Source organism: Mobula hypostoma, chromosome 5 (genome assembly GCF_963921235.1).
Source record: "Mobula hypostoma chromosome 5, sMobHyp1.1, whole genome shotgun sequence".
Classification (NCBI taxonomy): domain Eukaryota; kingdom Metazoa; phylum Chordata; class Chondrichthyes; order Myliobatiformes; family Myliobatidae; genus Mobula; species Mobula hypostoma.
Window position 1 is genome coordinate 36,014,717 of NC_086101.1, and position 12,674 is coordinate 36,027,390.

The 12,674-nt window shown below is 42.5% G+C and overlaps 1 protein-coding gene and 1 long non-coding RNA gene across 5 annotated transcripts in view; one reads left to right on the plus strand and one right to left on the minus strand.

Annotated features, from left to right (window-relative positions):
- tmtc4 (transmembrane O-mannosyltransferase targeting cadherins 4) overlaps window positions 1-12,674 on the plus strand; it is a 36,826-nt gene that overhangs the window by 21,884 nt on the left and 2,268 nt on the right. For all 4 annotated transcript variants that reach the window (XM_063048377.1, XM_063048380.1, XM_063048378.1 and 1 more), the window contains 2 exons: window positions 7,921-8,033; window positions 9,543-9,612. In XM_063048377.1, the coding sequence (XP_062904447.1) occupies window positions 7,921-8,033; window positions 9,543-9,612 (183 nt within the window). The remainder of the gene's footprint in view (window positions 1-7,920; window positions 8,034-9,542; window positions 9,613-12,674) is intronic.
- LOC134346767 (uncharacterized) overlaps window positions 1-12,674 on the minus strand; it is a 39,554-nt gene that overhangs the window by 14,518 nt on the left and 12,362 nt on the right. The window lies entirely within an intron of this gene.

Sequence of the window (12,674 nt, forward strand, 5' to 3'; positions counted from 1 at the left end):
CGATATCCCTGTTACTATTGGGTGGCCTATAAAAAACAGACAGTAAAGTTATTGACCCGTTCCTGTTCCTAACCTCCAGCCACAGAGACTCTGTAGACAACCCTTCCATGGCGTCCACCTTTTCTGCAGCCGTGACACTATCTCTGATCAACAGTGCCATGCCCCCACCTCTTTTGCCTCCCTCCCTGTCCTTTCTGAAACATCTAAAAGCCGGCACTTGAAGTAACCACTCCTGTCCCGGTGCCATCCAAGTCTCTGTAATGGCCACTACATCATATCTCCAAGTTCTGATCCACGCTCTAAGCTCATCCGCTCTGTTCACAACATTTCTTGCGTTAAAATAGGCGCATCTCAAACCTTCCGTCTGAGCGCGTCCCTTCACTATCACCTGCCTATCCTCCATCTCGCACTGTCCACAAGCTTTCTCTATTTGTGAGCCAACCTCCTCTTCCCCAGTCTCTTCAGTTCAGTTCCCATCCCCCAACAATTCTAGTTTAAACTCTCCCCTGTAGCCTTAGCAAACCTCTCTGCCAGGATATTGGTTCCCCTGGGATTCAAGTGCAACCCGTCCTTTTTGTACAGGTCACTCCTGCCCCAAAAGAGGTCCCAATGATCCAGAAATCTGAATCCCTGCCCCCTGCTCCAATCCCTCAGCCACACATTTATCCTCCACCTCATTCTATTCCTATTCTCACTGTCGCGTGGCACAGGTAGTAACCCCAAGATTACTACCTTTGCGGACCTGCTTCTCAACTTCCTTCCTAACTCCCTGTAGTCTTTTTTCAGGACCTCTTCCCTTTTCCTACCTATGCCATTGGTACCAATATGTACCACAACCTCTGGCTGTTCTCCCTCCCATTGTAGGATATCTTGGACGTAATCTGAAACATCCCAGACCCTGGCACATCCAGGGTCCTCCCACATCCCAAGATATGCAGATCAGGGGACCTCTATAGACTGGCCCCAGTGTGCAGGTGAATGGTAGAATCTGGGGGAATTTATTGAAAATAGTAGAATAAAAAATAGGGATTAATGTAATATTTATGTAAATGAGTGGCTGATGGTTGGTGCAGACGCGATGGGCCGAATGGTCTTTTCTTGTGCTGTATCTCCTCCTGACTCTATGTCCCTGTCAGATACAGTGTAAGCTCTTCAACCAAGGAAAGACGCACTGTTTCGAGTTTTAAAGCTTAAAGATTTGATATCTAATAATCTATGCAAGACAGTGTCAACAGATGTTCCAGAATGCACCCTGTATCTACGGTAATCTGTATTATTGGCAGTTGCTCGGAGGGGTGCTGTTTATCTGTCACTGTCAGGATCTGTTGGTTAGATTACATTATAGATAAGTCATCTGGAATTTGAGCATGACTGTACAAAACTACACCAGCTTCCAGGTTTCCTTTTAATACCTCAATGTAATTGTATACGGTTTAATCTGTCTGAATAGCATGCAAAGCTGGAGCTTTTCACTGTGTATCGATACATGTTACAATATTAATTGTAGCACAGTAGCATAGTGGTTAGTGTAATGCTGTTACAGCACCTGAGACCCAGATTCAATTCCTACCATTGTCTGTAAAGAATTTGTACATTCTTCCCATGATCGCTTGGGTTTCCTCTGGGTCTCTGATTTTCTTTCACGTTCTAAAGATGTACGGGCTCATTGGTCACATGGACATGATTTGGCATTACAAGAAGTTGGGAGATACCATGCTGTATCTCTAAATAAAAAGAAATAATAATATGACTGTATTCAATTCCCATAAGCTGTTTGATCAGCTTCGAGAATGGTAAACATGTGCAATGTTTCGAATGTTTCTAAATTGGACCCAATTTTACCCCAGCCTCCGAGGATTACATTTGCCGCTGGTTTGCCTTCTTTTGTTTTCTACCACTCCCCATAAATCTGATTGTTGTGTAAACCCGGAGTGCACCGACCACAAGTACAACCTCAGTCAAGACAGTAGATACATGTCAGGCGGCTTTGATTATTAAACTAAGAGGTGGAATGACTATTTCAATATTCCATGGATGCCTTGTGAAAGTATCTGTTGTGCCTGTATTTACACCCTGTCATGGAGCACATTCTGGATTGCGAGAATTTGTTGCCTAAGGGAACTGAATCTGTCCTCTGCTTTGTTGGTCAATTGGCTTCAATTTATGCCCGCTGATTATCAAATTGGGTTTATTTTATTTTATTTAGAGATACAGCACAGTACAGACCCTTCAAGCACACACTGCCCAATTAACCCATGTGACCTACTAACCTGTACACCTTTGGAATGTGGTACCACCCAAAGGAAACACACACAGTCACAGGGAGAGTGTACAAAGTCCTTACAGACAGTGGTGAAAATTGAACGCTGATCGCTGGCGCTGTAATCGCCTTATGCTCACCACTACGCTATTGTGCCACCCCAATTATTGTCACGTGCACAAATACAATGAGGTACAGGTATAATGAAAAACTATGTTGCAGTAGTATTAAGGCATGTAAGTTCACACAACACATGGTATATAAAATATATATAATTTATATACTGTAAGACAGTGAAGAGAAAGGGAAAAACAGAGTTGGTCTGTAGTGTTCTGCTGCTGAGGAGGAATTAGGGTTATGCAGGATGGTTCAAGAACCTGTTGTTTGAAGGAAAGTGGCTATTCCTGAACCTGGTAAGTCTTTAGGCTTGTGTACCTCCTGCCTGACAATATCACCAAAAACAGGGAACCAAGAACTGGATGGTGGGAATCCTTGAGGATAGATACTGTCAATGGTGGGGAGAGCTTTGCCCACTACTCTGTATGGCCACTTGTGTTCCTTTGCATTGGAATTGTCAAACCGGGCGGTGATGCAACCAGTCAGGATACAGGTGTCCCCCGCTTTTCGAACGTTCGCTTTACGAAACCTCACTGTTATGAAAGACCTACATTAGTACCCTGTTTTCGCTTTCAGAAGGTGTTTTCACTGTTACAAAGAAAGGCAGCGCGCCATTAAAAAATCAGTGCGCGAAAAAATCAGCGCGCGATAAAAGGCGGCGCACGCCCCGAACAGCTGCTCTGCCCCGGATTCGGAACGGCATTGCTTTAACACGTTGCATTGAGCAGCCATTAGCAAGATGAGTTCTAAGGTGTCGGAAAAGCCTGAAAGAGTAAGGGTGTTACACTTTGTGTAAAACTAGACATAATTAAGCGTTTCGATCGTGGTGAACGAAGCAAGGACAAAGTGAGTTTGGCTTGTGGAAGCTGACGAAGATGATGGGCTTTGGCATCCCATGACCAAGAACTGATAGATGAAGAGCTGATGCAATTGGAAGAGGAAAGGATAACAATCAAAACCGAATGCAGAAAGTGAAGCAACTGCGTGAGATTTTCGCTGCAATGATAAAGTATGACTTTAATTTTGAAAGGGTACGTAGATTTAGGGAATATTTGCAGGATGGTTTGAGTGCTTACAAACAACTGTATGATAGAAAAATGTGTGAGGCTCAGCAGTCAAGCAAGCCTTCCACATCAGCCACAGCAGACGACGAACCTCGATCTTCGACATCGAGGTGGGCAGTCATAGGAGAAGATGAGCTGTCTGCCCTGATCAATGATGAGATGTCACCCCCATGTCCCACCACCCCAGTACCCGGGCCCCGGACAGATACTGTACCGATTCGCGAAGAACGCAGCGGTAGCCGGGAGGCACACAGCACATTTTTAAGAAGAAAGCCGAAATAAACATGCTAATTAATTTGGTGCCGCCTAGCATGTAATTGTTGGCCCAGATCAGAGGCGATGCTAGCACGTAATTAATTAAAGGCGAATGGTATACTGGCATTTATAGCGAGAGGATTCGAGTACAGGAGCAGGGAGGTACTACTGCAGTTGTACAAGGCCTTGGTGAGACCACACCTGGAGTATTGTGTGCAGTTTTGGTCCCCTAATCTGAGGAAAGACATCTTTGCCATAGAGGGAGTACAAAGAAGGTTCACCAGATTGATTCCTGGGATGGCAGGACTTTCAAATGAAGAAAGACTGGATGAATTGGGCTTGTACTCGTTGGAATTTAGAAGATTGACGGGGGATCTGATTGAAACGTATAAGATCCTAAAGGGATTGGACAGGCTAGATGCAGGAAGATTGTTCCCGATGTTGGGGAAGTCCAGAACGAGGGGTCACAGTTTGAGGATAGAGGGGAAACCTTTTAGGACCGAGATTAGGAAAAACTTCTTCACACAGAGAGTGGTGAATCTGTGGAATTCTCTGCCACAGGAAACTGTTGAGGCCAGTTCATTGGCTATGTTTAAGAGGGAGTTAGATATGGCCCTTGTGGCTACGGGGGTCAGGGGGTATGGAGGGAAGGCTGGGGCGGGATTCTGAGTTGGATGATCAGCCATGATCATAATAAATGGCGGTGCAGGCTCGAAGGGCCGAATGGCCTACTCCTGCACCTATTTTCTATGTTTCTATATAGGCTGTGTATTTTTACGTGTTATTTGGTAGATTTGGCAGCTTCATAGTTTAAAGGTTACTGGAGAGTGCATTTATGCCAACAGCACTTGTGTGAGATTTTCTGCCGAGAGCGCTTGCGTGAGATTTTCACTACGGAGAACTGTGCAGGCAATCGTTGTAGAGAAGTATTTCTACTTTATATAGGCTGTGTATTTATTATATTATTCCTGCTTTTACTATATGTTACTGTTATTTTAGGTTTAATGTGTTATTTGGCATGATTTGGTAGGTTATTTTTGGGTCTGTGAACGCTCACAAATTTTTCCCATATAAGTAAACGGTAATTGCTTCTTCACTTTACGACGTTTCGGCTTACGAACCGTTTCACAGGAACGCTCTACCTTCGGATGGCGGGGGAAACCTGTACTTCCAACTTGTGGTCAATGGCATTCAGTCAGTTTTCTCAGTTAGAACAGTTACTCCTACCAAAATAATTAGAACTTCAATTACAACTCCTATAAAAAAGTATTTCCCCCCCCCCCACCGCAGAAATGCTCATGTTTTATTGTTTTACACTATCGAATCACAGTGGATTTAATTTGGCTTTTTTTTTGATACTGATCAATAGAAAAAGTCTCTTCTTTCAAAGTGAAAACAGATCCCTACAAAATGAACTAAATTAATTACAAAGAGAAAGCACAGAATAATTGATTGCATAAGTATTTGCCCCTTTAATATGACACACCAAATTATCACTGGTGCAGCCAATTGGTTTTAGAAGTCACATAATTAGTTAAATAGAAATCCCTGTGTGCAGTCAAGGTGTTTCAATTGACTGTAGTAAAAATACACCTGTATCTGGAAGGTCCAACTGCTGAGTCAGTATCCTGGCAAAAACTACTCCATGAAGACAAAAGAGTACTCCAGGCAACTCTGCAAAATGGCTATTGAAAAGCATAAGTCAGGAGATGGATACAAGAAAATTTCTAAGTCACTAAATATCCCTTGAAATACTATTCAGCCAATCATCAAGAAATGGAAAGAATATGACACAGCTATAAATCTGCCTAGAGCAGGCCATCCTCAAAATCTGTGTGACCGTGCAAGAGGACTAGTGAGGGAGGCCACTGAAAGACCAATGACAACTCTGGAGGAGTTACAAGCTTCCGTGGCTGAGATGGGAGAGACTGCGCATGCAACAACTATTGCTCAGGTACTTCACCAGATGCAGCTTTTTGGGAGAGTGGCAAAGAGAAAGCCACTGTTTGAAAAAAAACTCATATGAAATCTCAGCTAGAGTTTGCCAGAAGGCATGTGGGAGACTCTGATGTCAGCTGGAAGAAGGTTCTATGGTCTGATAAAACCAAAATTGAGCTTTTTGGCCATCAGACTAAACGCTATGTTTCTCGTAAGCCGAACACCACACATCACCAAAAACACACCGTCCCTATCGTGAAACTTGGTGGTGGCTGTATCATGCTGTGGGGATGCTTCACTGCAGCAGGCCCTGGAAGGCTTCTGAAAGTAGAGGGTAAAATGAATGCAGCAAAATACAGGGAAATCCTGGAGGAAAACCTGACGCAGTCTGCAAGACAACTGCAACTTGGGAGAAGATTTGTTTTCCAGCAAGACAATAACCCCAAGAATAAAGACAAAACTACACAGGAATGGCTTAAGAACAACAATGTAAATGTCCTGGAGAGGCCAAGTCTAAGGCCATTGGTGGCTGGACTTGAAAAGGGCTGTTCACTCATGATCCCCGTACAATCTGACAGAGATTGAACAGTTTTGTAAAGAAGAATGGGGAAAAGTTGCAGTGTCCAGATGTGCAAAGCTGATAGAGACTTATCCATACCAACTCAAAGCTGTAATTGCTGCCAAAGGTGCATTTACTAAATACTGACTTGAAGCGAGTGAGTAATTATACAATGAATTATTTTGTGTTTAATAATTCTAATAAATTTAGACCAATTTGTAGAAATTTGTTTACACTTTGACATGAAAGAGTCCCTTCTGTTGATCAGTGTCAAAAAAAGCCAAATTAAATGCACTGTGATTCAATGTTTTAAAATAATAAAGACACCTGACATGTATCTACTGTTTTGACAGGAGGTTGTATTTGTGGTAGACTCACCCTGGGTTTACACAACTATCAGATTTATGGGGAGTGGGAGAAAACAGCAGAGGCCAAACCAGCGGCAAATGTAATCCTTGGAGGCTGGATTAAATTCGGGTCCAATTTAGAAAATGAAGTCATTGTACATGTTTACTGTCCCAGAAGCTGATCAAACAGGCTTCTGGGAATTGGATACAGTCATATTGTTATTTATTTTTATTTAGATATACAGCATGGTATCTCCCAACTTCCCGTGCTGCCAAATCACATCCATGTGACCAATGAGCCTGCTAACCCCGTATGTCTTTAAAATGTGGAAGAAAATCAGAGACCCAGAGGAAACCCAAGCGATTACGGGGAGAAAGTAGAAATTCCTTACAGATAATGAAGGGAATTGAATCTGGGTCTCAGGTGCTGTAATAGCATCACACTAACCACTACGCTACTGTGCTACAATTAATATTGTCACACGTATCGATATACAGTGAAAAGCAAGTTTTCACTAGTTTTGCATGCTATACAGACAGATTAAACCATATACAATTACATTGAGGTACTGTATTAAAGGGAAAATGAAGCTGGTGTAGTTTTGTACTAGGTTGGTGTATGCGGTCATGCTTAAATTCCAGATGATTAATCTATGATGTAATCTAACCAACAGATCCTGACAGTGACAGATAAACAGCACGTCTCTAGGCAACTGCCAATAATACAGATTACAGTAGATACAGGCTGCATTCTGGAACAACCATCTGTTGGCACTGTCTTGCATAAATTATTAGATATTGAATCTTTGAGCTTTAAAACATGAAACAGTGCATCTTTCCTTGGCTGAGGAGCTTAGACTGTATTTGAAATTAAGTCTGGACAGGGACATACAAGTCGGAGGGAGATACAGCACAGAAAACAGACCATTCAGCCCATTGTGTCTGCATCAACCACTCATTTACACAAATCGTGCATTAATCCTCTTATTTTGTTCTCTAATTTTCAATAAATTCCCCCAGATTCTACCATTCACCTGCATGCTATAGTGGTCCACTGATCTGCATGTCTTGGGATGTGGGAGGAAAGCAGATCAGCCAAATTAATTCCACTCTGATTACAACAATAAAACATGAAAACTTTCAAGGCGGGTGAATACATTTTATAGGCACTATATCTTTGCGATGGACACTGAATACAATAAAACAAGAACTAAAGATCAGTTGAAAATATCAGTTTTACAAACTGAATTTACTATAATCGTTCAGTCTCGCTCCCTGTTTTATAAAAAATATGTTTAATTGCTGCAATGTACAGTTGATCCTGTCTAATCGCAACTGCTGTTTTACTGGATTATAAACCAGTGTTGCTTTCATAACCAGGCAATCTAGCAAAAGCTGAAGCAGTTGGAAAGGAGGCTCTAAAATTGCTACCCAACGATCACACCATCATGTTTTCCTTTGCAAATGTGCTTGGTAAATTGAAGAAGTACAAGGTGAGTTGTGACAAGCTGGGAATTGGAATGGGCTCATTGAGACAACTGCACTTGGGTTTCTGAGCTCGTGTTTTCAATCCATGCTTCACCTGTCACCTGGTTGCCTTTGCATTTCTTGATCAAGGAAATAAAGAGCGGAACCTGACCATCATTTTTTGAAGACGGTGGCTGATATTTTTGCTCAGTGATTCCCAAGCTCCTAGGGGGAGATGGGAGGAAGGATGGCAAAGATGCTGAAGGTCCCAGGGGATTCATGATGCTTTAATAATATTGAAGTAACTCAGAAAGTTGGCCTAACTGGGGAAATAATACAATATATACACTAACTCTTGTGACCAAAGGGCTTTCAGAATACATCCTGGGAAGGCTCTAATCCTTACGAGTGGCTACTGTCATCATCAGATGTTTATTTATGTTGATTTGAATGTGTCCTCACAGGTAAAAGATATTTTGCAGGCTAGCCTTTATCAATCAGAGTTGGTACATAAGTCATTGGTGAGGCTGCACTTAGACCACTGTGTACAGTTTTAGGTACCCTGTTAGAGGGAAGACATTGTTAAACTGGTAAGTGTGCAGGTGTGGCGGTCCACACACACGGGACTGGAACTGCCATCGGGAGCCGCGGGCAGACGTGGTAGCGCGTTTGGAACTACCTGCTCGGGGCGAACCTTCTGGGGATAGTCTGACGTCACACAGGGAAGATTTACAAGGATGTTCCCAGGACTAGAGGGCCTGAGTTGACCAGGATAGGTCTTTATTCCTCGGAATGAAATAGAATGAGGGATGGCCTTATGGAAGTGTTTAAAATTATAAGGTGGATGGTAAAAGTCTTTTCCCTGGGATAGGTAGGGGGTTCTAAAACTAGGGGCATAGGTTTAGGGTGAGAGGGGAAAGATTTAAAAAGGATCTGAAAGGCAATGTTTTCATGTTTGTTGAATGAGCTGACAGAGGAATTGGTTGAGGCAGGTACAATAGTATCATTTAAGATGCATTTGGATTGGTACTTGGAGGAAATTGGGACATACTGAGTGGGCAGTGTGTTGGTATGGACTGGTTGGGCCAAAGGGTCTTTATCCATGTTGTATTGCTCTATGACTCTATAACCCTATGTGATTTGGAGGGTTACTTTCCACCCACAGATGCTGCTGGACCTGTTAAGTTCTTCCAGCATCATGATTGTCCCTGTTCTAGAATCTGCAAACTCTTGTGGTTAAACAACTAGTTTGTGTGACAGTATTTCAGATGGTGGAGCACTCCTCCTATACTGTTCTGGATATGTTAACCTGGCCATGTCTGGAGTGGATCTGAAATCACAGTGTCCTAACTGAGGAGAGAGTATGACTCTCTAAAACCAGGCAGTGACAATACCGGTGTAGAGATCTAACTATAGAAGTTCTGCAATTTACTGTTTCTTAAGAAAAATACAACAACTGTAAAACTTTTTAAAAACTGTATTCCTTTTCTTTGATCGTTCTAAAATTGAATCATTGGCTTTCTTTATTCACACAGGAATCAGAAAGTTTGTTTCTAAAAGCACTTCAGAGTAATCCCAAAATAGCAAGCTATCATGGAAATTTAGGTAGGTGTTACAGTACACCTGTAAATCATTTTAATTGTTTTCCGTATCTCTAAGTTCTACATTCCCATATTTTGATAAAGTACAGAGAATTATATTTTTATCCACATGGTATATTTACTTTGGCATTGTTTAATGATGACTGTGAGTTACTGTTCAAGATAAATCCATCCTTCACAAATCATCTGGTTTTCTTTGCATTTCTGCATTAAGAACATAGAATGCAGGACCAGACCATGTGGTCTCTCAGACCTGGCCATCGTTCAATAAGATTTTGCCTGATCTTGTAGCTCAGTGTTTCCCAGTCACTTCAAGAGAAGGGGTTGGGTGGTAAAAATTAAGGCCATGGGGCTGGTAAAAATTAAGGCCATGGGGCTGGTATATCTACTTTGGCATAGTTTAAAGATAGGCAAACAGGTAATGATTGAGTTATTGTTGAACCCTATCCATGAAAAGTTTGATGGCTGAGCATAAATATATTTATTTTATGCTGAAGATTTTGTGGAGCTCATCAGAAAAGTTGTAGGTGTAAAACTACGGCCATTCTCTACGATCTGATTTGATATTGCTGTTGTAGTAGGCACCAGATCTACTGTGTTGTGGACCTATACTGGATCCTAGTTTGACAGTGATTCCAACTTTTTCAGTTTTTCATTCTTATTTAGAAACCCATTGGTAGTCTCATTTCCTTTCTCTGTAATCTCCTCCAAGCACCCACCAAGCTTTACCCTGATTCCATTCTTTTCCCCTTGGTTCAGTCCCTTCCCAGCTACATCTGCGACACTTCTTATGCCCTCAATCTCCTCAGTAAGTCTCAATCCCCTGGCCCTGACTGCCTCATCTTCATCATGGACGTCTGCCCTTATACACTTCTAACCCCATCAAAAAGGCCTCAAAGCTCTCCACTCATTTCTTGACAAAAGAACCAACCAATTCTTCTCCACCCCCACCACCTTCCATCTGGCAGAACTGGTCCTCACCCTCAACAATTTTTCCTTTGGCTCCTCCCACTTTCCCGAAACTTGAGGGGTTGCCATGGGCCCCAGCTGTGTCTTTGCTCACTATGTAGAACAGTCCATTTTCGAAGCCTTCCCCGGCAATACTCCCCAACTTTTCCTCTGCTTCATTGACAACTGCATCAGTGCTGCTTCATGTACCCATGCTGAGCTCGTTGATTTTTTTTTCAGCTTTGCCTCTAACTTCCACACTGCCCTTAAATTCACTTGGCCCATCTCTCTTACCTCCCTCCCCTTTCTCGCTCTCTCTGTCTCCATCTCAGGAGACAAACTGTCAACTGACATCTTTTAAACCTGATTTCCATGGTTATCTTGATTATACCTCTTCCCATCCCTTTTCTCAGTTTCTTTGCCTCCACCGCATCTGTTCCCAGGATGCGACTTTCTATTCCAGAACATTTGAGAGTCCTCTTTCTTCAAAGAATTTCCCTGTCTCCACTATTGATGCTGCTGTAACCTGCATCTCCTCCATTAACCAAACATCTGCACTCACCCCATCTTCCCGCCGCTGTAACAGTGATACAGTTCTTCTTGTCCTTACCTGCCACCCCATCAGCCTCTGCATCCAACACATCATCCTCTGCAACTTCCTTCCAGGTGAGGCAGCTGTTCATGTGAGAACCTCCTAGGGTCGTCTATTGGGTTCGGTGCTCCTGATGTGGCCTCCTCTACATTCATGAGACCCATTGTAAATTGGGGGGTGGCTTCGTTGAGCATCTCTGCTCCATTGGCCAAAAGCAGAACTTCCCAGTGGCCAAACATTTTAATTCCGATTCCCATTCCTGTTCTAACATATTCCTCTTATGCCAAGATGAGGCCACCCTCAAGGTGGTTAAGCAACACCTTGTATTCCATTTAGTTAGCTTCCAACCTGATGACATGAATATAGATTTCTCCTTCCAGGAAAAAAAACCCTTCCCTCTTTCTCTATTCCCCGCTCTGACTTTTCACCTCTTCTCGCCTGACATTTCCCCTTGGGTCCCCTTCTCCTATGCACCACTGTCCTCTCCTATCTGATTCTTTCTCCGGCCTTTGACCTTTCCCACCTATGACCTTCCAGCTAGCTTCCTTCCCCTTCCCCCACCTTTTCCTTCTGGTGTCTTCCCCTTTCTTCCTCAGTCCTGAAGAAGGTCTTGGCCCGAAACACCAACTGTTTATTCACTTCCATAGATGCTGAGTTCCTCCAGCATTGTGTGTGTGTGTGTTGCATTGGATTTCCAGCATCTGCAGAGTTTCCTGTGTTTATAAAAAAAAGTCACCCTGCACATCGGGTTTGAACCTGCCCCTTCTCACCTTAAATGCATGCATTTTGGTTTCGAACACTTCAAATCAATCTCCTTATTGAGGTCTTTGCTCTTGAAATGGCCCCCGTTCCTGCACACAATTTCTCCTATTGTCTGTCCCAAACAACTGTCATGCCAGTTAGCTGGACTCTGAAAACCTGCACTCATTCCTCAATCACACTTCATTTACTTGTGCCTAGCCGCTATCACCTAACTGTTGTAAAGCCTGAACAAAGAAATTTAATTTTTTGTACAGAAATCAGATAGATACTGACTTGTGAATGTTCAAATTCCTTATTTGCATAATCAATCACCAATCAGACTGCAGTAAAACAGGTATCAATAACCATTAAAATATATGCGTTAAAGGGCTTCAGAGTTAGTAAAGTAGCTGACCAGTAGTAAATGTCACCTTAGAATACTTTGTTTGCATCCTTACCTTGTCTTGGTATACCAAATGGCTCTGGTACCCTGCTGTGCAAAGGCCAGCTATGCTCTTCTTTCTTGCCTGAGTTGACTGCATGCTATATGTAACTATCCTTGCCTGGATGTTATCTTAACTCTTGCCTTGCCACAATTTGAATTGAATTGACTTTATTACTTTTGCCTTTCATATACATGAGTAAAAATCTTTACGTTACATCTCCATCTAAATGTGCAATGTGAAATTTATAGTAATTAAAAATAAATAGTTTGTACAACAGGTCAGTCAATATAACAAATACAATTGTAACAGCATGAATTAATCAATCTGATGGCCTGGTGG